Source organism: Desmodus rotundus, chromosome 12, assembly GCF_022682495.2.
Source record: "Desmodus rotundus isolate HL8 chromosome 12, HLdesRot8A.1, whole genome shotgun sequence".
NCBI classification, from domain to species: domain Eukaryota; kingdom Metazoa; phylum Chordata; class Mammalia; order Chiroptera; family Phyllostomidae; genus Desmodus; species Desmodus rotundus.
This window is the reverse complement of record NC_071398.1, coordinates 44132236-44158109: the sequence shown is the minus strand read 5'-3', so window position 1 is coordinate 44158109 and position 25874 is coordinate 44132236. Positions and strand designations below refer to the sequence as shown.

At 51.1% G+C, this 25874-nt stretch overlaps 1 protein-coding gene across 1 annotated transcript in view; it reads right to left on the bottom strand.

The window, feature by feature from the left end:
* The window catches only part of SAE1 (SUMO1 activating enzyme subunit 1), a 58184-nt gene that overhangs the window by 5123 nt on the left and 27187 nt on the right, over positions 1 to 25874 (bottom strand). Inside the window, exons 6-7 of the mRNA XM_024569383.4 lie at positions 24108 to 24213; positions 5752 to 5896 (exon numbers count right to left, since the gene is read on the bottom strand). Of these exons, the coding sequence (XP_024425151.1) occupies positions 5752 to 5896; positions 24108 to 24213 (251 nt within the window). The remainder of the gene's footprint in view (positions 1 to 5751; positions 5897 to 24107; positions 24214 to 25874) is intronic.

Here is a 25874-nt window from a genome sequence, read left to right as displayed (position 1 = left end):
GCTCAGTGGATTGAGTGCCAGCTTGCGAACCCAAGGGTCACAGGTTCGATTCCCAGTCAGAGCACATGCCTGGGTTGCAGGCTGGGCCCCCAGCACACGTAAGAGGCAACCACGCACTGACGCTTTTCTTCTCGCCTTTCTCCTCTCTCTAAAAATAAATGAATAAGATCTTTTAAAAAGAAAGTATATTCTCTTAACTAAATGCTAGGAAACCAAACCAGGAAAACACAGAAAGGATTATATTCCACTACTAAGTGGGACTTATGTCAGGAATGCGAAGTCCATCCAACATGTGAAAAAAAACAATCGAGGCAGTATGCTGTATTAATTGAATAAAGGACGATAAACACATGACCATCTCAAAAGACACAGAAAAAGCATGTGAGAAAATCCAGCACATTTTTGTGATAAAAACACTCAATAAAGTGGGCAGAGAGGAAAAAGTCTTCATCCCGGGAGAGGGTGTCTTGTCTGCGAAGCCACCCTCTGGTGGAAGACTGAGCGCTCTCCTGCTGAGCTCAGGAAGAAGACAAGGGTGTCCGCTCTCACCACGGCTACCGCACAGTGTGCTGAAGGTTCGAGCCAACCCGGTGAAGGAAGGAAAAAGCAGTGAGACCTCAGACTGGAAGGGAGGACGCATTCAGAGGTGACACGCTCTAGTATACAGAAAATACTAAGGAATTCACAGAAAAATCATTTGGACTATTAAATTAACTCAGCAAGGCTTCAGGATCTAAGATTAATATACAAAAATCAATTGTACTTCTTACATTAGCAATGAACATTCTAAAAATGAAATCAAGGCCCTGGCCGGGTAGCTCAGTTGGATAGACCATCACCCCGATACACCAAGGTTGCGGGTTTGATCCCCGGTCAGGGTGCACGCAAAAATCAACCAATGGACACACCAGGTAGAACAACAAACTGATGTTTCTTTCTCTCTTTCACCTTTCCTCCCTCTCCCCAGAATCTATCAATTAAAAAATAAAAATAAAAAATGAAATTAAGAATTCTACTTACAATAGCATCCAAAATAAAATATTTAGAAATAAATTTAACAATAGATGTGTAAAACATACATACTCTAAAGACTACAACATATTGTTGAAAGAAATACAAGACCTAAAAAAATGGAAATATATCTCACGTTCCTGGCTCACAAGACTTAGTATTGTTAACACAACAATACTCCCCAAATTAATCTATATACTTGACAACGAAAACCACTATAGCAAAATTCCGGCTGCCTTTTTTGTAGAAATGGAAAAGCCACCCTAACATTCCTATGGGAATGTAAGAGACCCAGAGTAGCCAAAACAACCTCACAAAAGAACGAAGTTACAGAACTCACGGGTTCCAGTTCCGAAACTCCCCCCAACAAAGCTGCAGCAGCCAACATTGTGTGGTACTAGTGTGAGGACAGACAGAGGGAGCAATGAACTAGAACCAGAGTCCCGAAATACATCCATAATCACATACACAGCCAATTAGTCTGTGACAAGACCATTCAATGGGAATGAAAAAGTTCTTTAAACAGACAGCACGGGGACAACTGGGTCTCCACGTACGCAAGCATGAAATGGGACCACTACCCCACATCGTGCACAAAAGTTAACTCAAAGATGAAGCACAGCCCTGGCCGCTGTGGCTCAGTGGACCTGATCACCAGCCTACGAACTTTTCGAAAGGTCGCCGGTTCAATTCCCAGGCAGGGCGCATGCCTGCATTGGGGGCCGGGTCCCCGGGTGGGGGTGTGTGAGGCAGCTGATCTCTCACACACTGATGTTTCTTCTCTCCCTCCCCTCCCCTCCCCCGAAAAAAAAAAAATAATAATAAAAAGAATCACAGACCTAAATGTAAAAGCTAAAACTATAAAACTCTTAGAAGAAAACAGAAGAATATATCTTTATGACCTTGGAATAGGCAATGATTTCTTGGATGTGATACATAAAGGTAAGTGAAAGAAGAAAACAGATCAACTGTATTTCATTAAAATTAAAAACTGTACTTCAAAGGATTCCATCAAGCAAATAAAAAGACAAGTCACAAAATGGGAGAAAATAGTCAAATACAAATAGCAGACTTGTGCCCAGAAGAGATAAGGAAGTAAGGAAGTCTCCGGACAGCTGCGTCTCCAGGGCGGCCTGGGAAAGGCAGAAGTGCAGGAGCGGAGCAGAGGCCAGTCTCTGGTGGCGGGCGGGGGCGGGGCTGACCGCAGCCAGCGGCCCCGCAGGGGTTTTCCAGGAGAGGACACTTTTCTAAGTCCTGACTGTGGTGGTGGTGGTCACACAACTCCACGCCCTTGTAAAAATCCGTGTGTTTTCTTTTTCTTTATTGTTGCTCAATGACAGTTGTCCCTATTTTCCCTCATGTCATGTGTTTTAAAATAAAAACACAACACACCTAAGTCATACAACTGTGTAACAAAAACAAATACATTTTACTCTATGTAAAGTTTTTTAAAAAATACACCATGAGGAAACAAAAGTTAATTATACTGTATGTTAGTCTAAATAATAAAAATTACACCAGACAGCAAGAGAAAACAAGCATTATCTTAAGAAATAATCAAACAACCCTGGCTGGTGTGGCTCAGTGGACTGAGCACTGGACTGTGAAGCAAAGGGTCACCGGTTCGATTCCCAGTCAGGGCACAGGGCTGGGCTGCAGGACAGGTCCCCAAGTAGCGGTTCTGTGCGAGGCAACCACACATTGATGTTTCTCTCCCTTTCTCTTCTCCTTTCTCCAAAAACAAATAAATGAAATCTTTTAAAAGATCTGCAAAGAATTTTGACTTTACATATGCTGGGACAGAAAATGAAGACGACACAGGACTAAGTGGTCAGTGATTTTCTCTGAGTAATGAAATTAGGAGTGATTTTCATCTTTGAATTTATCAGGTACTATGTGATCTCTTTCTATAACACATATCACCTGTGTAATTTTAAACCCAGGTAAGTTCACGAAAAGAGCCAACACTGTATGGTTCCACTTATACGAGACACCTAGAATAATCGGATTTACCAGGGCCTTGGGGAAGGCAGAAAGGAAAGTTAGTGCTTCTAGTTTTTCCCTGTTATGTGTTTATGACAAACATTCATAACTTGTATATGTAACTTTTACTGTTTAAAAAATTTTTATTGTGGTTCAACATAATATGAAAAAAATATTCCACTTCAACCATTCTTTTTTAAAAAGACTTTATTTGTTTGTTTGTTTGTTTGTTTATTTATTATTTTAGAGGGGAAGGGAGACAGAAAGAGAGGAAGAGAAACATCAATGTGTGGTTGCCTCTTGCCTACCCCACACCGGGGACCTGGCCCGCAACCCAGGCATGTTCCCTGACTGGGAATCGAACCTGTGACCCCTTCCTTCGCAGGATAGCGCTCAATCCACTGAGCTAGACCAGCCAGGGCGATTTTAACCATTCTTAAATGTACAGTTCAGCGGCACTATGTGCATTCACACTGTTGTGTAACCATTATCCACATCCAGAACTTCTTCATCCTCTCAAACTGACAATCTGCCTCCATTAAATACCTTAAGTACCCACCACCAAGATGATGGCTAAATAAGTAACTAAATGTCAGACAAGGGCAGGGATCTGTATCTCTGACAGAAACAGGACTGACATGCTGAAAAAAGGCTATTATGGGAGGACTGTGACCTCACTTGGACTTTGAAAAAGAGAAACTGTACGGGTGAAGCACACACAGAAGTCTGCGGGGCTAAGCCCCAGAATGTGAGCTGCAGCCACTTCTCAACGCTGGGACCACGCTCAGTGCTCTTCTCTTCTACACTTTTTTCCGACAGACATCTGTCACTCTCATCATCAGACAAGCAATAAAGCTCTCCGGGAAGAGAACAAACAAGGACCCACAAAGGACGGCGCAGGCAGACCACGGGCAGATGAGGGGAACGGAGACTTGTGCACAGTTCCGAGCCGGCAGCACGCATCGTCTGAGGGTGGCTCAGCTGCCAGACGTCCCCATCCCATCTCAGGCCTTGAAGAGGCCACCAAACCCTCTTACTTAAAGGGCAATAGAGCGGGAGCACCTGAGCACACGAGGACTTGCACACGGGAAAGTGGGTTCTCTAAAGTGGGTGGGCGGGGGCAGCAAACACTTTGGAGGGAAAACCAGCCAGCAGCTAGTTAGGCTGTTAGCTGTTGGTGGCGGCTCTCTCCTTGTGGGAAGCGGGGCCTCCGCCGCTGGCCCGCGCCGCAGAGCCAGCACACTCGCCACTCTAAATGCCCAAATTAGTCACTTGGCTGCATGCTCACGGTCGGGCACTTGGGTAAGCTCGGCAGGCCGGCCCGCCCGGCAGGCTCTGCTGCAAACGGAGCCTGCCTGAGCCAGAGCAGGTACCGCCTGCTTCGCACGCACTGCCCTCCCTTACCCAGCCTGCGGGCCCGGCTGAGAGTCTGAGACAGGGCCCCCACCCAGCCTGCAGTGCCAATAGCCCCTGAACTCCTGATGCCAACTTACGAAAGCACCTCATCGATGGCTGCCTTTGCAGCTGAGGACTCGGCAGGTGGCTCAAAGGCTATCGCTGGTCCTAAATCTGTGGTGTCTGCCAGTGACCACACAGGGGCCGAGGCAAAGAAACGACTAGGGCAGGACAAGACCCTGATTCACTTTATTGCGGGGAAGAAAAGCCAGGCAGCAAGCTGCCACCCGAGATCAGTGTGGCGAGGTCTACGAGGTCTTGGTTGGCCTCTTACCAAATCCGCAAGCAAGTGACAGAAAAGTCTTTCTGGCCTGAGTTTCTTCATTTAAATAACGGGGAAATTGTGGCAATTAAATGGGGTAAAGCAGCGACAGTCTTTAGCACACAGCTCTGCTCTTACTAGCCATATAAACCGTGCAGGAGGCCCTTCACTTCCTCACCTGTGACAGGGACTGTTGTGGGGAGAGACCACGTCCGCGATGGCCGCTCAATAAATCACCGCCGTCATTATTGCCGCTACAAGCTGGCGGCACAGTGAAGCAATTTGAGAAGTTTCCCCAAAGACAACGTAAGGAAATGAGTGAGCTGACGCCCGCAGAACTGCCTGCAAGGGGTTCCTGACTCAGTCACCGTCTGGACCTTTCCCATCAGACCCTAAACCCGATTATGCGTAACAGCAAAGACTGGTCACGTTAAGATGAAAGCGCCCACGTGCCCCAGGGAGCGGAGGCTGGGGACACGGCTGCGTCTGCTGCTGAGGGGACGCACTGGCAAGCCACCTGTGGAGGGCAGTGGGGTGGCGTCCACCAAGGGATAAATTACACTTTTCTGTGCCAGCTGCTCCCTTGCTAGCAGTGCATCCCACGGCTGCAGCTGCGCACACACGGCCACACACTGCTGGGACAGAAGCTGGGCCACACTCGAGGACCGAGTCAGGGGACTCAGAGGCCCCTGAGCTGGAGAAAGGTGGGAGGAAATATGTTCTGACAGGGAACATCCCCAGGAGGCGCTGCAAAGTGAAAAAGGCACGCAGCAGCGCACGGAGACTGGACCCCGCCCTGAACTCGGGATCATGGGGATACAAAACACATACTGAGCAAACAGAGACTGAAGCCCCTCTGTTTCTCGCACGCGGTGGCCACACTGATGCAGATGCCGAGGGAGGAAAGGCCTGGGGGACGGGACACGCCACGGAAGGCTCTCCTCAGGGCTTTCGGTGTCCACACAGCACCCTCCCCAGATTACGCCAAGTACCACGGACGTTTATCAATCCAGGTCAAACCCACGAACGCCGAGACCAACCTGACAAAGTCTTCAGGAAGCAGGTCAGGATGCACACCCAGGGAGTCAAGCACGTCGTCTCGAATCTGGAGCAATAGCTCCGAATCTTCCCCAAAGGTATCGCAACCGGGGTCTCTCCCCTTGTCCGTGCGGAACTTCAGGAGCACTGGGGAAAAAGGAAGGGAGGTTAGAGAGCAAGTCTTCTCACAGTAAGTGCTTACAGATGTCGAGTGTTAAAGGAATCACTTTTTCATTCTCTAGGAACTACACATTAATTAGGATGTGGGCCACGTGAAAGGCAATACACTTCCCATTTATTCAACAAATACAGTCGGAAAGGCAATTAACTAATTACAAAAATAACTAAAATGCCTGTGACGAGTGCCAGGACAGCGTCCCAGAGGGTCTGACACCACAGGGAGGTGTCAGGTGAGGGATGGAGAGTGTGCGTGTGGGGAGGAGCGGAGGAGCTTCCTGCAGAGGGAGGAGGTCTGACTCTGAGCCAGAGGAGAGAGGTCAGGAGCGGGAGGCGTGCATTCCAGGCATCAGTTCAAAGGGCTGCTTCGGCCAGGAAGGCCGGCCAAGGGCTCAGACTCATCAGCCAGGCGAGTCATTACAAACAAACCCTCCCTTGGTGCCGCAATTATGTCAACCTCCAGAAATGAGTGTTTAATTTTGGTTGTGAGCCGGAGAAAGGCTGAGATGATGGCAGCCAGTCAGAACTACCGTGCAATGAGACCCTCACAAGGCTTGCATTTTCAGCCCAAAGAGACACAGGCAGAATGGTAAGACTGACCTGAATACAAACCCCTTTACTCCCACTGCACCTGCCCACACAATGTTCATGGCGTGCCGGGCTGGCAGCCCCCGGTCTCCAGGACACTATGGCTCCCCCAGGCTGTGTGTATCAGTGGGGACAGAGACACAGGGACCCCTGGGTGCTCTGGGATAGCACCTCACACCTGACGGGGAGTTTACAGATCACAAAGTGCTTCCATTGGAGTCTTGTCATTATTGGCTGACTGGAAAAGTGAACTTTCTCAGCAAGCTATACTCTCTTATCAGTACGAGGGGATCGTGCCCCAAAATAAAGGTGGATTGAAAACGCAGGCAGGTGCTGTGAGGCCCTTTAAAAATGTGCCTGGAGCCCACCCCAGACTGAGGGATGAGTCCTTCTCTCTACTTTCCTTGAGACTCACAAACAGCCTTGGGGACAAGCAACCAGGGCTGAGACCCCCTCACCGAGAAGAGCAGAGGCTCGTTCACTCAGCCTGTGGGACCGGATCAGCTGCGCACCCGGCGGACCAAGGCGCTGCGGTACAAGGGCAGGCTGTCCGCTTGTGTGAAGGCAGCGGGGAGAGAACAGGGAAATTAGGAGTCACGGCAGATGGCTCCACTGAAGCTTAAGACGTTCATAAACAGGTTATCAAGTGTTCCGAGAGGGTCCCCACCCATGGAACCCAAGGAAAAGGAGACGCAGCCTGCCCCTGGGCTCTGCCTCTCGCAGTGCCAGTGCCAGAGACAGATCCCTAGTCTGCTTCTCTGGCAACTCTCAAGGAAATGCCCAGTGTGGGGCTCCGCACAGCGGAGGTTTACGAGAGGGGGGAGGGGAGGGCTCCTCGAGAACAGCTGTTTTGCACACTGTTTGCCATCTGGGAACAGGACTTTCCTCTCTTTCAAGAACGCAGCTCCTCGAACCCTGCACGGTGCCTGACCACTTGGCAGACAGCTCAAGGCTAACAACCGTTCGGGTGCTCTGAACTGATCTGCCTTTCCCTCAGCTGAGCTTCTACCTCTGCAGATGCGCTGCTGGAATCCCAGTTTGGAGTGAGTCAGTGCCATCGCAGAAGCATCAGGGGCAGGGCAGAGGAGAGACCGCAGGAGAGGCAGTTAATCCCTGTTCAGACCAAGCCTCTTTTCCAGCAGCATCCTGTGAGGACAAAGGAACCTGCGAACCTGCTACCCCAGCCCAAGCAGAGGATACGCTGAGCGTATGCCAGCGCTATCACCGTCCATCCCTCCTGGGAGGACACGACCACAAACCCAGAATGTGATCAGTGCTGCCTGCGCCGATGACGGAGGCAACGCCAAGTGCAGCTGCTTGTACTGCACGATCCGAGGCCCAGCGGCAGCCAGGGTGGTGGACAGCAGCCTGTGCGATCCTCTCATTTCTGTCACTGGAACAGAAGCATCGACTGGCGTGGGGGGTGAAGAAGTCATTTTTACAGACATCACCACAAACCTTTTCATCTTTTGGTTAAATACAAGCTCCTGGAGAAAAGCTCACAGCATCATAGTAACAGCAAAACCAGCAGTGCCTACTGGGTGCCAGGCATCATTATGAAGACTGTGCACGCACTGACACTCACCCAGATCTACCTGGGGAGGTCGGCAGGTCCTGGTATTCTCCCTACTTTACAGAAGAAACCAAAGTTCAGAGAGGTTAAGAGGCTTTCTCCAATGTGACTGCCAGTAAGTGCTGGAGCAGAAATGCCAACTCTGGCATCGAGACTCTGGGCTTGTTAACCCAAATCGAAACCAGAAGCAGCGGTAGGGCCATCGGGAATGCAGCCCCAGCATTCTGAGCGGTCTGGCTCTTTGCCTTGCGCCCACCCTTCCAGGATTCCCATTCGATCACATCTCTCTGCCTTTTCCAGATGGGCCCTGCCCTCTCTCAGCTGGTCCATTAATTTAAAGTTACTAATTCAGTGCGTGAGAAGTGGAGGCGAAGGCCATAGGAAACCTTGCCCATCAGTCTTCAGAGAGTAAGGCCAGTTTAGCCTTAGGAAGAACTAAGATGGCACAAAGAGGCAGCCAGCAGCGGGCCCCGCTGTTTTTCTGGGCCCCTCGCCTGCTCCTGGTGCAGGCTGCCTGGACGAGGGCCGGCAGGCTGGCACCGTCCAGATACCTCGCTGACCACATCTGAAGTCCTCTCAGGGCCTCTGGGAAGGAGGCCAGTCAGCCCGGCCACTTCTTTGCAGCAAAGCAAACAGAAGCTGCACTTTTCACTCTTTTTCAAATGTCAGCAGTCCCGTTAGCAGGGCAGGAGGGGTGGGAAGAAGCCCGCGTTCTAGACAGGCAGCAGCCTCAGAACGGATCCTGGCCCCTGACGAGTCCTTGCTTATTAAATCCTCCTCTTTGTTCTGCTCCCCCACCCCCGCCCCGAATACCCAGACACACACACAGCGCTGTTGACTCTGCATTTCTGAAGAGTACCCCCCACACCAGTTTCCAGATTATAAAACTGTTCCATTAAGATCAAACATTTTCAGGACTGGAGGGCTGCTCTGCCAAAAGATGACTCATGGAATCGTATCGAAACACTGCACAAAATTAGAGTTCCAAACTTGATTAACTTCATCTGAGCCTTTTAATTAACTCAGGTTCCTGAAGTCCGGGGAAGCGACAGTCACCGCTGCAGATGACAGGCTGGCGGCTCTACTGAAGATCGGGGCCTGCCCATGTAACAGGGCGAACGCTGGGAAGGAGAATCCACGCACCTTTCCAAGTATTAGGAGGAAAGCTGTGCACATGTGAATAATTATTACTTCTGCAAGAAGAAATTAACGCAAATTCAAATTTAATCTGAATCAGAATACCAGATTAGTGTTACTCCAGGAATTTGGAAAGCAATATTGTTAATCACTGTATTTCTTTCCACAAATCTCTTACTGCATTTAAACAGTGTGATTATATTTAGCATACTCACTAAGGCCATTGGAAAAAACCAGTATTTTCATACAAAAAAAATGAAGTCCCATTTGCAAGTTAGCCCCAATTCTACTGCTGTCCCCCAAAATAGCTCATGGGAGGGAGGGGGAGACAAATCTGTGTGAAAACCTCAGTTGCCTGACCCACACCTAGAGCCTTCCTTTCAAACACGGCTGCCCCAATCTCTGGCGCTCCCAGCCCACCAATAAGCCTCCTCCCCATGCCAGCTCCCTCAGAGGAGCCGGTCACTCTGGGAACGTTCTGGAAACCAGCACCACTCCTGGGTCACGTAAACGTCCAGGAAAGTGAGTGGTTATCTTCTTGGACAACTGCCTATCTGCTAAGGCAAAACACTAGGTTTGACACTTAGTCAGTCGTTCATTCAATAAATACGTACCAAGAGCTGACTCTGTGCCTGGCTCTGAGCTAGGCAAGGAAGAGCAAAATGCACGTTCTGCCCCCTCAGAGTGATGGGTGGGGTTGTGGGGGGGGGGGCCCCAGCCTTACAAGGTAACAGAAGATGGGACCAGAAGAACCCTGGGACAGTGCGATGGGGGTGGAGTGGGGCGGACTCATCGAGCAGTCAGGCTGGCCCCCAGGGGCAGGGCCACTTCCTCTTTGTGTTTCCCCCGGCCGAAGACGGCCCCCCATCCCCTCACCCTCGGAAGGCTCACAGGATACCTGAGGGTCCGCTGAGCCCTCTTTCTGCGAAGCCCTTCCCAGGGACTGGCGGACCAGAGTGCAGCAGTGAGGAGCCCAGCTCTGCAGCCAGATCGCCTAGGCTGGATTCCCTTTTTCCATTTCCTGTGTGTGACCTTGGGCAAGCGATGGTGACCCTGTGCTTCCTCTATACACTGTGAATCATAAAAGCATCCACCTTACAGGCTTTAAGGATTAAGAGAACTGACCCTTGCGTAAAGCACCAAGTGCTGAGCAGGAATTCAGAAATGTCCATCCTCCAGAATCCTGGCCCCCTTCCCCAACCTCCATAGACCCAGCCCGCGTGCCCCCTAGAGCTGACACTTGTTCATGCTGAACTTCCCCCTTTAACGGAGCCACCGCCGATTCAGTTGTGGGCTCCGTGAAAGATGCTCTCTGAACCCCCCTCTCCCTTCAGGGCTCTTAATCTCAATTTTTTTTATCCTCACCTGAGGACATTTTATCAATGCTTTTAGAGAGAGGGGAAGGGAGACAGAGAAAGAGAGAAACATGGCCTGCCTGGCGACCAAACCCACAACCCTTTGGTCCACGAGACAACGCTCCAACCAGGCGAGCCACAAGGGCCAGCGCTCGCCTGTGATGTTAGTCGCCTGTGTAAACGCACTTGTACAAGGGCGGACCCGTCTTCCGTGGGGCAGAGACCGAATCCGTCTGGTCACCAGTGCTCATGTGATGCCTGACACAGGCCTGCCTCTGGCAAGCACCAAGAACGCACCAGTCCCGTGGGAAGCCTCAACGTTTGGGGACAAACAACAGCCTTCCATGAGGGGACAGGGCTCATGACAAAGTGACACAAGGCCCTCCCAGATCCTAACTGGGCCTGGTCCCTTACTCGTCGAATTGAATAGAGCTTTCAAGATAATCCAGGATGGATCTGCTTCTTATCAAGTACTTACAAACTTGCTAGACACAGACTGCCCAGCCAGGAAGCCGGAAGATACCCCATGCACTGTCTGCCCGCAGGAGGGAAACAACACGAGCCCAGCTTTCAAGTCCAGGCCTGAGATCTAAAGGTGCAGGAAAGTCAGCCCACGGCCGAGCTCCAAAGAGGAGCAGGGCTGGGCTGGGGAAGGCAGGGACACTTGGGAAGCCATCCTCTGCCTGGCCTCTTCCCTTTTAAGGCACCTGGTCATCTGCTCAGCTCGGCTCCACAATACTCCCCCCCTTTGCTGACTTCTCCCTTAGTCTTTCTCTTGAACCCAGAAACTTCAAAGTATGTGTGTGCACGTGTTCATTCATTCACTCATTGATTCACTGTTTTCACCCACAAACATGCCCTGGGCACCTGCCCTCTACCTCGCAAGCCAGTGCTGAGCAGTGCTGGGGACCCAGAGGAGACCCGGACAGCGCCAGGCCGTGCCCTTGAAAGCAGAACTCAGAATCCATAGAGGGCGCACTCACAAGCCCCCGTCTGCCCCCGTGGCCACATGGTACTATGACCTCTTTCTCCAGAACATCCCCTCCAGAGTGGCCCCTCTCCAAAGTGTCACTCTGAGATGCCCCTCCTGAGTGCCCAGTCCAGGCCACCCTGCCCCTGTCTACCGTAACCCAGCCCATGACTGCCTCAGACCACAGCTCAGGACAGAGAGCGCGTGCCGTCGCTCGTCAGTACATCGTGCTCTCTTCCGAGAAGAAGCTGAGGCTGCCGGATGAAGCTGTTGATGGGGGAAAGGCGAGCAGTACTTCTCAGAAATGGCCTGAAAACAAGTTGCCATTTTTGCCTATCGAATGAAAGACCAAGATTACTCAACCTAAGCAAGAAGGCCACGGGCCGGCTCTGTCACCCAGAGCTGGTGGAAGTGTGAATGTTCAGTAAACCACACGAAAACGCAGCACGGAGGATCTTTAAAGAAGGTCATGACCCCGGGCTGCTGATTAGGTTATGTATTAATGGTCACCGCCACGTTATTTATACCCCAGAAAAACCGGAAGTAATCTCACATCCAGTAACAGGACGGTTACATATGCTATACTGACAGAATGAGTATTATTCTGTTATTAAAATTACGTTTAAGAGGTTTTCACTCACAGCTTTTGCAACATTTAGGGATTTTTTTCAGAAGGCACATACTATCCCACACTCAGAATGAGCTTTGCCATGTAAAAATAAAATAGAATCAAGACAGGTACAACTGCAAATGTTACCGCCCCATTTTAAAGGTGGGAAACCGAGGTTTTGCAGAGGTGCTGGGTCACAACAGACTCAGGTCAGCGCACCGGTGGCCTCTGCACTACACTGTCCCCCCAGGAGCAGAGATAAGGTAGAAGACATGCTCATTTTTAAAAAGTCACTTCAAACGGACCTGGCTCCCCACCCCAGGGCCCACCAGTTTGGAATAACGCAAACTACCCGTTAGGATGCTGCCGTTGAATGTTCCGTTTCTTCTCGTAAAAAATGCCAAGTGATTCCTGAGCCTGACTCTCACCTTTACAGTGGGACGTTCTGACTAGTGAGAGGAGACTGTAATTTACAAAAAGAAGACAAAAAATTCTACAACGCAGAGGCAGATCATGCAGAACACAAGCAGAGTGCTCTGCGGGCCCCAAGGCGCGGCCCCTCATCAATCAGCTGGGCCTGCGGCACCCCAGCTCGGCCAGCCAGTGTGACAGAGCCCTCCACAGTCAGACCCACCCTGCCTGGTCACAAGCAGCAGGGAGACAGGGGCTTTTCTCCAGCTCGGCACTTGAGTGGCACATGACCTTGACTCTGGGCATCTGCTGCTCTCTGCCAACCGCTCTCACCGAGGGAAGATGGCACAGGACATTCCCGTGACTGTTGTCTGACACTCAGAGAAAAGATGGGAGGCTTTGAACAAGAATCGCAGCTGGGCTTGGGGCCCGAGCGTGGCTCAGACAGGCTGAAGCCGGGGGTGGGGAGAGGCGGGCCTGGAAGAGAGAACAAGGCAGGTCGCCGACAATGGCGCCCGTTATTGCAGTCTGCAGAAGTGGGGGACGAAAATGTCACAAGGCTCTTGTGAAGTTCGGGTTTTGAACATGGACACAGTGCTCCTATCAGTACTGCCGGTAACTCCGACCAGCACTCCGAGAGACGCAGCACTAGGGGATGCTCCAGCACCGTCTAGGTGTGGCGGGCCTGAACGAACGACTCGGCCTCTCCAAGGCTCGATGTCCTCTCATGAAAGTGGGACGGCCACAGCAAGAGCTGCTCTCGTGAGGGTGCGGGGAAGATCTAAGGTGATCACGAGGCACGTAAAGCGCGTAATCAATACCTGCCAATGCACGCCGGACGCTGGACCTGCAGGTAACCGCTGTGCCCCAGGAGGCAGCCACGAGGAGGGCGATGCCTGCTTTCCAGCCGAGAGCAGCAGAGCAGGTGCTCTCGCAGACTACGCGCTGAATGGCACGTGTGGGTCACCTGTGCCCCCCCCCCCCCCCCCGCCCCACCGCCCTTCTCTGTGTGACAGAGCCTTCTTCCTTTCTGAATGACTGTGGTCTGCCCTCTCTTTACCGCCGATAAGGCAGTGGCACCAAACAACAACAAAAAAACCAACCCACTTTTTTCTTTCTCCCTCCCTATGAATTATTTTTAAACATTTGTGGTCGTGACAGTGGCAAATCAACAAGTGCCCAGCTGCCGCCCCGTTATCGGAGCCCATTTCCCTGGGGCCACCTCCTCCTCGGCAGTGCTCGTCACTGCTGGACACCAAGTGCCCCTGGGGACAGCAGGCCCAAATGGTGGTGGCCGCCTGCGGCCCGGTGCACAAAGGTTACGAGTTCTAAAATAAAAGTTCCTTCTGAAGAGAACTGATCACCAAATCAAGCTGAGGTCTGGAGACAAAGTCAATAAAAAAAAAACCCCAAAAAACAAAAAACGGGGAAGTTGGGAGTATGGTGGGGGCAGGGAGAACCGAGGAAGGAGGAATTGAAGTCTTCTAAAGTATGTCTATAACAATTAAAACATTATGAAGTGTCCGTCGTTAGGAAACCTTGCCAAAGAACCCATGCAACCCTGGCTGGTGTGGCGCAGTGGGTTGAGCATCATCCCATAAACCAAAAGGTTACTGGTTTGATTCCCTGTCAGGGCACATACTCCTCTCTCTAAACATAAATATATAATATCTTTAAAAAACCCATGCAGTGATGAGGTATAAAATACCAGGAAGCTCTGGAAGAGCACGTAAGAAAGAAATGGCACTTTCCTCTGAGCTACCTAAATGTTTTGCTCAGCAGATGCCTTACTTTTGCAACTCAACAAAGGAGAAAACAGAACTACTTCTAAGGCTCTCCTGCACATGAGCACTGGGAGGAGAGGCCTGTCAACCCCCATGGGGAAACAGAGGCCACCAGGTGAGGGGACTAGCTCAAGGCCCAGAAGTACATGGCAGAGCTGGACCCCAAAGTCTCCCTTCCAAATCCAAACCTGGAGACCTCCAGGCTCAGGTGCCGGAGAAGGTTCTGCTTGCAGGAGAAAAAGGACGTGAACTCCAAACTTGTCTGGCTACGTTCAGGAACAATTTCCCCACAGGGGGCCCCAGGCCTGACCTCACCAACTCCTAGCAGAGACAGGAGCTGCGAGGAGCCCTTGCTGCCTCGACACAAGGAGTTAAAGGGGCGTGGAAGCGCTCCCCAATCCTCTGGGTGGTTTAGGCACCGTCCTGCAGCCAAGTCTGGGGTTTAGAGGTACTTCCTGTTTTGCGGCACAGTGGGGAAAAGGCCAAAGGCCAACTATGCAAATCAGCACCACCTAGGTGGCTTTACATGGGCCTCAAAAAAAAATCAATAGAGCCACAAGAACTGGCAAGAGTCTCCAAACTCGGGACAGGTGATCGAAGCAATCAACCCACATCCACCAAATCCCTGCTCTGCGTACGGCCACGGATCTGCTGGGCAGCAGAGACGAGGGGGCCGTGGTCCCTGCCTCCCCGTCAGCTCTGCTGTCCAGAGGGTGGGGTGGATCTCAAAAGAAGGAAATCCACCTCGGAGAAGTGAGTTAGGTCATGGGGGTAACAGCAGAACTGAGCAGTGAGGTTAAGGAAGGGCCGAGGCAGGAATTCCAGGAAGGAACAGCAGAGGGTGACAGCACAGGGTGACAGAAGTCTGGGGGACAACAAGCAGTTCAGCATGAGGGTGGGGTTCGGGGAGGGCAGAGGGGAGTGGGAGGAGGAAAAGGTCGGCTGGCCTCAGGCCTGGGACACCAGTCTGGGAAGGCGAGGCTGTATCTGAAGGCAAAAGAGAATCATGGAAGGGTTTTAGTTTTTCAACAGATGAGCCTGGTGACTGCCATGGATGATGAGAAGGAGGAGATCTGGGGGCAGAGGGCAGCAGGCAGCCAATAAAGTGGCTAAGTCTCTGATGAAGACCGATGGGTGGAGGCGACCCTCTGGGAGAGCTCCCAGGCATAGGGCATATGAATAGGAGGGCCAGAGGTGTCCAGGCTGAACTCCAAGGGGCGCCACAGCCAGTGTCTGTCTGGGGCTCCAGGTGAAAGGAGCTGTCAATCAAGTTCCTGAATTGGATTAATGCTCTGCGGAAGAGAAAAATGACGCATGGGCTGGACCAAAACTAAGTAACAGCTCTACCTGGAGCACTGGTTTCCGGCAGATGCATCTCAGCTCCAGGTGTACACAGGCAGTCCGTTAGGACATTTCCCGGCTGATCTTCAATCCTCCTCCTTAATCCAACCCACGACCAACAATGGGGCTCAGCAGGGGAAAGTGACTCACCAGAGGCCACCAAGGGATGTCCTCTGCCCCTCTAGGACCTGCCTCCAAGCCACAATTTGTATTTAAGGTCTCATCCAGCCCTAGACAAAAACTGAAGGCTTTCTCGCAGTTGGAAACTGCTTATGTGCAAACACACCCTGCACAGTGGGCCCAGCACTACGGCGTGCCAGAGCAAAGGCCGACACAGAGCAAGCGCCCACGGGAGGCCTCCTCTCGGTCTCCAGCCTGGACCTTCGAGGCTCTGCTGTTCCCACCCAGGAGGTGTGGGGTTTCTCCCACAGCACAGGTCTCTCGGCACCCTAGCAAAGCTGGGGGCACCGTCTCCTTTCCAGAAGAGCTGTACACGGAGAACACCAGATTAAACCCTCCCCACCATCTGAAGAGAGGAGGAGGGTGCACTGTTCAACAAATGCCCTTCCTGGGGACCCAGCACAGACGGAAAAGCCCTTCGCAGGTATCCTTCGATGGGTCACGACATGTTGAGGTTTTCCCAGATGCTGAGAATAGGCTTTCTTGGAGGTTGTTTTTGGTTATTTTAAATTTTATGTTGAAATAATTTTAGACGTACAGAAAAACCGTACACAGAATGCCTGCATAACTGTACCCAGATTCCCCAAATATTAGCATCTTACCACACTGGTCGCTATTTCCTTATATGCGCTTATATCTATACACGTACTTTCTCCTGAATGCTTTGAAATGTGCCCTAAATACTTCTTTGTGTATTTCCTAAAAATAAGAACATTCTCTTACATATCCACAAAACAATGATCAAAATGATAAAATCAACAATGATCAGAATATTAGCACCTAATCTGCAGACTTCTGTCGAATTTCACCAGCTGCCACCAAAGCCCTTAGAGCAAAGACAAAGACTGTCCCGGCTCCGGGACCAAGCCCAGGACCCTGCACGCCGTTCCATTAGCGCGTCTCGATTCTCTAATCTGGAGGGGTCCCTCAGTCCTTCAGCATACTTTTGAAGAGTACGAGCCCTTTCTTAAGTAGAATACTCTTCAATTCGAGTCTGTCGTGTTTCCTCATCTAGGATTCCGACCACCAGCCCTGAAGGAGCAACCGTGCGGTGCTGTGTCTTTCTCGGTGTGGCGCACGCAGCCTGTCGGCAGGCATGAGGTCTGTCTGTCCCACCCTGGCGATGCCAACTTTGATCTCTTAATTGAGGAACACTCTGCCAGGACTCCCTCAGGTCTCTCTCAGCATTAAAAGGCATCCTGGGAGGAGGCACCTATGCTAATTTTACAGCAAGCTTTCCCATCCGTTTCGGCATCCATCAATGACTCTGGACTGAAACAATTTTCAGCACTGTGCTGAAACAGACGTTTTTATCCGCATCATCCCTGCTTTGCCGACTGCTATTCTACTATAAAAAAGACCCTCCTCCCCTCCCCCATTTATTTACTTCGTCACTTATCAGCGCAGACTCCTGGGCTCTTAAATCAATGGGCTACAATCTACTGCTGTTGTCATTTAGTCCGTCCTTGGATTGTCCCCAGAGCTGGCCAGTGGCAGCTCCTTCACATTGGCTCCTGCGTCCTTCTGATGCGACCCGTCCTTCTCTGGATACTTCCTTCCTCCCTTTCTGGCTCCGAGCGCACCTGGCATTTTCTTACTCTCGCCCCAGAACCCGCCGCTTCTCCCAGGAGCCGTTTCCTGGGACATTAACAGTCACACCCTGGGCACAAGGTGTGTTCCTTGTCACCAGGATGCCTTTGCTTCTAAGCCCCCTCAACAAACAGTGCTAGAAAACACGCATGTGTGAGTGTGAAAACACACACACACGTCTACTTCTGTGGCTACAGATAAGGAACCCGTGGACTCCTCGGAGGACTCAGACACTGACGGGACCCCACAGGGTTCCTCCGGGCCCTCCCCACCTTCCACTCGCATGGGAGCTCCCTTTCCGGCAGTAACAAATGGAACAGAACCACCCCGCCTCTCATGACCCACAACACGCATTCTCCTATTTATCGGCTTGGTTCTAGAATACACGGTACGTACTTTCAGAATCGCTAACCCCTGCGACCGTGACAGACAAACCTACTAGCCAGAGTTCAGTGTGTGTTTATAGCTTTTTTTTGAGTCGGAGGAGAGACAGTCAAAATACTGCATCACAGCTACACGGGTCAGTTCCCTTTTTTCTGCCTCCGTGTAGTAATGGCCCCATTTAAAACAGCACTTAACAGATCTAGAAATAAAAACACGATCGAGGCTGACACAGGACACGGGTCTCCATTCTCCAGTGGCAGTGGCCTCCCTCCGACTGACTGGCCCTCAGAAATCTGGGGGCTCTACAGGAATGTGGCGATGCCAGGCACCCTGAATCTGTATTTTGTAGATGCCCCCAGAATGATTCTGATTCTCTGTTAGTGGGAACCACTTGCTGTATGACGAAAATCCTAAAAACACAGGGCCCTGAGAGTCTCCTCTGGCGAGAGCCCACCCGGCCCAGCCTCGCGGGGCCCCGGCCTCAGCACCACAGCCCGTCTGCCCGCGCCAGCCTCACCTCCCTTCACCGCCTGGCAAATGCCTAGCCTGTGAGATCCAGCGCTCATGTATGTCTCCTCCTCCAGGAAGCCTTTCCAGCTCCCCAAACACGGCCACGCCCTCAGTTCCCTGAGTTCTCTCCCATGCCCTTGCTTTTGATCACTCTGGGGTGACTCGCATGCACTGAGAACACGCAACGCAACAGCTTCTCCGCCGCCCGTCACAGCTCTCCTGCGGGGCATGCGGTTGTTCGTCTGTCTTTTCCTATGGCAGCAAGACTCACTCCTCCCCAGATGGTTCCCAGGCATGGGATCTGGCACCCAGGGGGTGCTCAAAAAGCAGTCTGCTCTGCGATTATCTGCAGCCTTAGCCCTGTGCTCAAAGACGGCCTGAGTTCTCTGCCGTGAGTCGTCGGGACCGAGACTGAGAAAGTTCAGATTGCTGAGGATTCCCTGCTAAGCAATTCTCATCTTCAGATGAAGTCCCTCTCTCCCTGCTCCGGACCAAACCTGCCTGTTACTGCTCGCGCTGGTTAAGTGGACGCTGTTTCCATCCTAGACCTGATTATTTTTAGCGCTCCTGTTATGATAAACTCACACTAACCTCAAAAGGAACAAATCAAAGTCAACTTTTTGTCACAGGAAACCAGCTCATGCTTAATGTTTTGCAACTTATCATGGGAGATAATAAAAAGATGAGACCTTTTGCTTACAGATGGTGAGGCCAACTCTCAAGATAGTGGAAAAACGCAGCAGGAAGCGTTTGGTCTGGCCACTATCTTACAGTAAACTGGAAAAACACTCAGCACCCAAACAAGGCGTGCACAGCGGCGGGGCGGCTGCTTCCCCAGAGGCCGAGCTGTGAAGGGGGCGGTAAGAACCACCTGCGTGAGAGGGGCAGGCCAGGGCCAGCCGGCTTCAGATGCTGCAGGGACACTGGTGGGCAGGCTGCTCTCCCTCCCGAGTGGAGCAAGTGACCAGACCAGCAATAGAGAGTCGCTCAGGCCAAAACATTTATTTACCAAGCACCTACTATGTCCACCAATGGCGCAACAGAACCGGGTTCTCCGTGAGGTACCCGCAGGCGGGCATTGCAGCCGAACACCCTGTCCTCACTAGGAATTGGTCAGGCACCATTAGGTGCATGAGTCATGTTCCTACAAGGGTCTTGGGAATAAATTCCAAGGACTGGGAGGCCCTGGCCAGGTAGCTCAGTTGAACAGAATGCTGTCCTAGAACACCAAGGTGGTGGGTTCAATCCCCCATCAGGGCAGGTACTAGAATCCACCAATGAATGCACTGATGAGAAGAACACCAAGACCTGGCAAAAACTGAAAACAACTTAAGGGACTTTCAAGATGAGACTGGTAGCAGAACCTATCGATGACATCACGTAAGAACTTACTGTACACTTTTAAAATGGGTCAACTTTCTGGAATAAATCATACCTCAATAAAGCTGTTAAAAGCACACAAATAAAAAATACAGAAAAGCAAGACACAAGACCTCGCTGACTATTTACAATGAGGAGAGATTTCAGACACAGGCTAACTAACGCAGTCCTTCCATTTTTATAGGTGAGGACATAAGATACTCGAGAGGCACCTGGCCTATCCGCCCAAGGTCACGAAGATAGGCGACGGCAGGTGTGTTCAGCAGAGGGCAACGTCCCCTGTGGAAGCTTCTACACTCTCCTGGTTAAGTCCAACAAGGTCGAACTACAGAAGGTCCTCAGAGGTATACAAAGGGCTGAGTAGAAAAGGGAAAGAAGTATTTCTCTGACTTTAAGAACAAGGTGATGCATCCAGAGTCAGCTTTTTTTTTTTTTTTTTTTTTAATATATTTATTGATTATGCTATTACAGTTGTCCCATTTCCCCCCCCACTCCACTCCATCCTGCCCACCCCCCTCCCTCCCACATTCCCCCCCCATAGTTCATGTCCATGGGTCATACTTGTAAGTTCTTTGGCTTCTACATTTCCTACACTATTTTTACCCTCCCCCTGTCTATTTTCCACCTATCATCTATGCTACTTATTCTCTGTACCTTTACCCCCCTCTCCCCCTCCCACTCCCTTATTGACAACCCTCATGTTCTAGTTGTTTGCCTAGTTTGCTCTCGTTTTTGTTTTATGTGTGGTCGTTAATAACTGTGAGTTTCGTGTCATTTTTACTGTTCCTATTTTTGATCTTTTACTTAGGTAACTCCCTTTAACATTTCATATAATAAGGGCTTGGTGATGATGAGCCTTTTCAACTTGACCTTATCTGAGAAGCACTTTATCCTCCCTTCCATTCTAAATGATAGCTTTGCTGGATATAGTAATCTTGGACGTAGGTCCTTGCGTTTAATCTTGGGTAATGTAATTATGATGTGTCTTGTTGTGTTCCTCCTTGGGTCCAGCTTCTTTGGGACTCTCTGAGCTTCCTGGACTTCCCAGAAGTCTATTTCCTTTGCCAGATTGGGGAAGTTCTCCATTATTTTTTCAAATAAGTTTTCAATTTTTTGTTCTTCCTCTTCTCCTTCTGGCACCCCTATAATTCGGATGTTGGAACGTTTCAAGGTGTCCTGGAGGTTCCTAAGCCTCTCCTCATTTTTCCAAGTTCTTGTTTCTTCATTCTTTTCTGGTTGAATGTTTGTTTCTTCCTTCTGGTCCATACCATTGATTTGAGTCCCAGTTTCCTTCTCATCACTATTGGTTCCCTGTACATTTTCCTTTGTTTCTGTTAGCATAGGCTTCATTTTTTCATCTGTTTTTCGAATAGATTCAACCAAGTCTGTGAGCATATTGATAACCAGTGCTTTGAACTGTGCATCCGATAGGTTGGCTATCTCTTCGTCGCTTAGTTGTATTTTTTCTGGAGCTTTGAAGTGTTCTGTCATTTGGGCCATTTTTTTTGTTTGTCTGTCTTGGCGCGTCTGTTACTTTAAGGGGCGGAGCCTTAGGTGTTCACCGGGGCGGGGTAATGCTGGTTGCTGCGCTGTGATGCTGTATGTGGGGGCGGGGCCGAGAGGGAGCAATGGCGCCCGCTTCACTCTCCTCCGGATTTCAGTCTTTCACTCCGCTACCCACAATCAAACTGGGCCCCTCTGGTGCTGGTTCCCGAGTAAGTGGGCCTGTGCACACTCTAGGCCCCTGTGGGTCTCTCCAACAACCTCTCCTGTGAGGCTGGGAGTCTCTCCTGCCGCCCCAACCCCCAGAGGCGCTTTCAATCAGAGGTTTGAGGCTTTATTTCCCCGAGCTGGAGCCCTGGGTTGCGCAGCGGTCTGCTTCTCTGCCCGCCGTTCGTCCGGTTTATCAGTCTGGATGAATGATTATTTTCTGTTTCCTTGGTGTTGGTCCCCCTTGCTGTTCGATTCTCTGTCAGTTCTGGTTGTGCGAGGAGGCGCAGTGTGTCTACCTACGCCGCCATCTTGGTTCTCCCAGAGTCAGCTTAATGCTCACAAGCTGAGGGCTCTAGGCTGCCGGCAGTAACCAGGGAACGAGCGCACAGGAGCAGTTCCCTCTGCTTCCAGAACCTCCGTGCAGCAGGCAGCCAAGGGAGTTAAACAAGGAGGCACCAAGACAGAGACGCCCAGAAAGGCCCTTGTGCCCGCTGCACTCGCAACAAGCCCCGGTAGACCTGGGCTGCTCGGCTCCTATCTCCTTTACCATCGACAATCTGTGTCCTCTTACGCAAAACATCAAGACTCTGGGCCTCTGTTTCCTCATCTCGAGAAACCAAACCAGGGACATTCTCCCTGTGTTGACCTCATACAGTGCTGTGATGATGATCTGGATAAGAAAACACTGTGAAAACGGCCAAGGGTTAGATCAGGTTCCCCGACCGTGGAACTACTGCCGCTAGGGGCCAGGTAACTCTGTGTCGTAGGGAGCTGTCCTGTGCCTCGTGTCATGGGATACTTAGCAACACCCCTGCCCTCTCCCCACTAGATGCCAGCACCCCCTCCTCACCCCACCCCTGGCGGTTGGGTAACAACCCAGCACATCTCCAGACACTGCCGTCGTGCCCCAGCAGGAGACCGCCGTGGCAGGCAATCTGCGGACCGCGGCACACTCAAGTACCGGCGGACTAGTCGTGTAAGCAGCAGTCCTGCCCCAAACCTCTGCAGACTGCCCTGACAGGCGGGGCTCAGTTGGTTGGGTGTCATGCAGGAAAATGAGGGGTCACTGGGTTCACTTTCCGGTGAGGGCACGTGCCTAGGCTGTGGGTTTGGTCCCCGTCAGGGTGCATGCAAGAGGCAGCTGATAGATGTTTCTCTTTCTCCCACCCTTCCCCCCCATCGCTCTTAAAAACAAACAAACAAACAAAAAAAACACCTTTGCAAACTAACAGCTACTATTTACTGAAGGCTGAGCAACCAACCGCCTTGCCCAAGGGGCCAGGAGAGCCCCAGACAGGGGGCACTGCTGTGACTGCAGCCGGCACTTCCGTGCTCAACCATCCCAGTCCTTAAAAAGGGGCTTTTCTCTGAGTTCTACACCCACAAGCAAAAGGCGCATTCCTACCACAGCCATTCCATTATTTCTATGCAAACGGGTGTGAAGTGTTTCCAAATAGTTCATTCCCCAACTCTCCTTGTTCCTAATCAGGTTAAGAGCATTAATTAGTAGGGGAAGAGCTTTCTCATAAATAACAGAAAGATAAACTTTAGCTGCGTCTGACCTTCTGACTAGGATATTAAGGAGGCTTTACATGGTTCCATGCGTTCCCCTTTGGAGAGGCAGGAATGCATGTGGACCACCCCGCAGAGCCATGTACACCCTGACTTGGAGGGGGTGCTCCTGGAGTCTGCACAGACCCAGGGAAGGGGTGCAGCTCTCCTCTCAGCGCTGGGGAGAGGAAGACCAAATACTGTCCAAAGGCAACCGAAAATGTTATAGAGACAAGCTACATTTCCCCCTCAGTGTCACTCTAAGGAAGGGTTGTGGCTCTGCTGAGACGCCGACTCCCGTCGGCCTTGGCGCACACCTGGGGCCTGGGACAGGGGACGGAGGGGCTCCAGTGTCCCATGTGGTGTGAACTGGAACGTTGAAAAGCGAGTTGGGGAACACAGTCCCAAAAGCAAAAAATGTCAAAGTGATTTTTTTCTTTGTACTTTTCTGGCATTTTCTAGAATAAGTAAGTTATTTTTACATGAATTAATCGATATTTCTACATTTAATCTGCTGTGTAACTTTGAGAATATGAGTAACCTCAATCTCTGTGAGCCGCAGTTTCTTTTTCTTTAAAAAAGGGACGGTAACAGTATCTACCCCCAATGGCTCACACTAAGCACTCAATGTTAGTTATTAAAAGAATACAAAAAAAAATTAAAAATAAAAAAAAGTAAAGTGCCAGGCAGAAGAACAATGAGGAGCCAGACAATGCTTAGCTAACAGACCCCTGAGCACCAGCAGGAAGGGAAGGGGGAGAGAGAGAGAGAGAACCTTTCCAGCGAGGAGAGCTGATTCTGGGGCCACAGAGAACTCTGAAGGGGGAAAAGTGGTCTCAGAAGTTGTTTGATTTATGACATGTTATCTCAGGCCTAACTTTAGAGGGCTGCTCAGTGCAACAAATAATGCACAAGTGCCGATCACTACGGAAGCAGAGCTCGACGTCGGCCCTGGGCTCCTCTCACTCAGACGTGTGGCCACGGAGAAGCGGCTAACGAGGGACTCGACCCAGGGTGAACATCAAGAAACAGCCTGGACCCCGCAGCCAGGCTTGCGGAAACCAGAGCCCAGAGCGCGGGTGGGGTGTGCGCCTCAGCCCTCACCTTGGAGGAGAAAGTAATCCGGAGTTGTGCGCTTCAGAGCGGCCTTCGCTTTGTCGCTGCTCCAGTCCACTTCCAGCGCTTCTTTAACGGAGCAGAAGACCACCTTCTGTAGAAAAAAAAGGGCAAGACTGCTTAGGGATAAATTACGTCGGCTTTAAACCACAAGGCAGCTCCTCACCATCCAGAAACGTCACTCTCTAAGGCCTACAGGGGACCTGGTCCACAACCCCAGGCATGTGCCCTGACTGGGAATCAAACCAGCGAACCTTTGGTTCACAGGCCTGCGCTCAATCCACTGAGCCACACCAGCCAGGGCCATTCTAGTGTCTTTGAGAGAAACATTTCTCTTTGGAGAAACAGTGGATTCAAACCTTAGGCAGGGAGAGCATGAGAGGACTCTGGAGCGTCTTACTGAGCCTGAAACAAGGAAGGCCTCCAAGAACAATGGGGACAAGAAACGGAAAACGGGAGCTGGCTCAAAGAAGCACGCACCGGTCAAACATGGAACAATTTGAGGATAAAACGAAACAATAGCAAATTTCAACACTGTAAATAAGCTAGAATCCACTGGTCCACAGACCTAAAATTAATAAAGTTTGATGAGGAATGGGATATTTACGTTTTCAAAACACTTCTCCAAAAAGCACATTAGTCACACAGGAAAAAGAGGAACTGTATTCAAAGAGGCCTGGCAGACAGAATCTCCCTCCAAATGATGAAAGTGAGCAGCATGCGGGAACCCCGCCCCAAACTGCAGGCTCTGATGAGAAGCATCCGCGTGGTGTTATGTTTGCCAAAACGTGTAGCTGGGATCTCATCATGAGGGAACACCAGACGAACCCAAACAAAGAGACATCGTGCAGAATAACTGGCTGGTGATCTTCAAAAGTGTCATGGAAACCTAGACGCACACACAACCCTAAACTGGGCCCTTCTGCAACAGGGAAGTGACTGGAGCCACTGGTGACGCCTGCACAGGCTGTGAGAACTGCGCGGTGAGTCTGCTGACTCCGACGGTGGCTGTGGGCGTGCAGGAGGCCTTGCCTGAGAAAAACAGCCTGAGACACTGGGGGGTGGTGTTGGGGCGCCCTGCTGGCGCGCTGCTCTCAGACGGTTCAGACAAAACACGGCTTTCAGTACTAGCTGCTTTTACTGAGTTTAAGATGGGTGTGAGCGCAAAAATCATTAAAAACTTACAGAGGCATGTGTCTTTCCTTTCTTCTCTCTCTGTGCACACACCACACAAACCCCAACCCCAGATTCGTAAGATAGAGACAGAGAGAGAGACAGTCAAAACAAGCGTACGCTTTGGGAGGCTCAGGAAACCAAGACCTATCAGCTCCCAGGCAGTTTACCCGGCCTGCCAAGGACCCAATGGGTTGTATGGATGGAAGTTCGAACTCTACTGAAGGCGCAGTGAAACGGCCACGGTCTGGAAGGTGGCTTTCTGCGCCCCCAGCACCGGCCCTTTGGGGTGGCACACAAGATGTCTGTACCGCCCTCCGACCTCTGGTCAGTGGGTCTGTCTGACCTCAGAAGATAAGTCATGTCGTCGGCCTAGGGCCACTCGGCGGCCGAGACAGACTGCCCGCCCCTCAGCAGCAAGCGTTAGGTGCAGAGTGAGCATCCGCAGTGTGGCCCAGGAATGCCACCATGACGAGGCCTGATTGGTGAGGCCACTATCTGATGATGAATGAGGGGGAAGAAGCTGTGCCTTATTCTCAGCCCCAAGCAGGCCCGCCTCTAACACTTTCAGGGCCTGGGGCA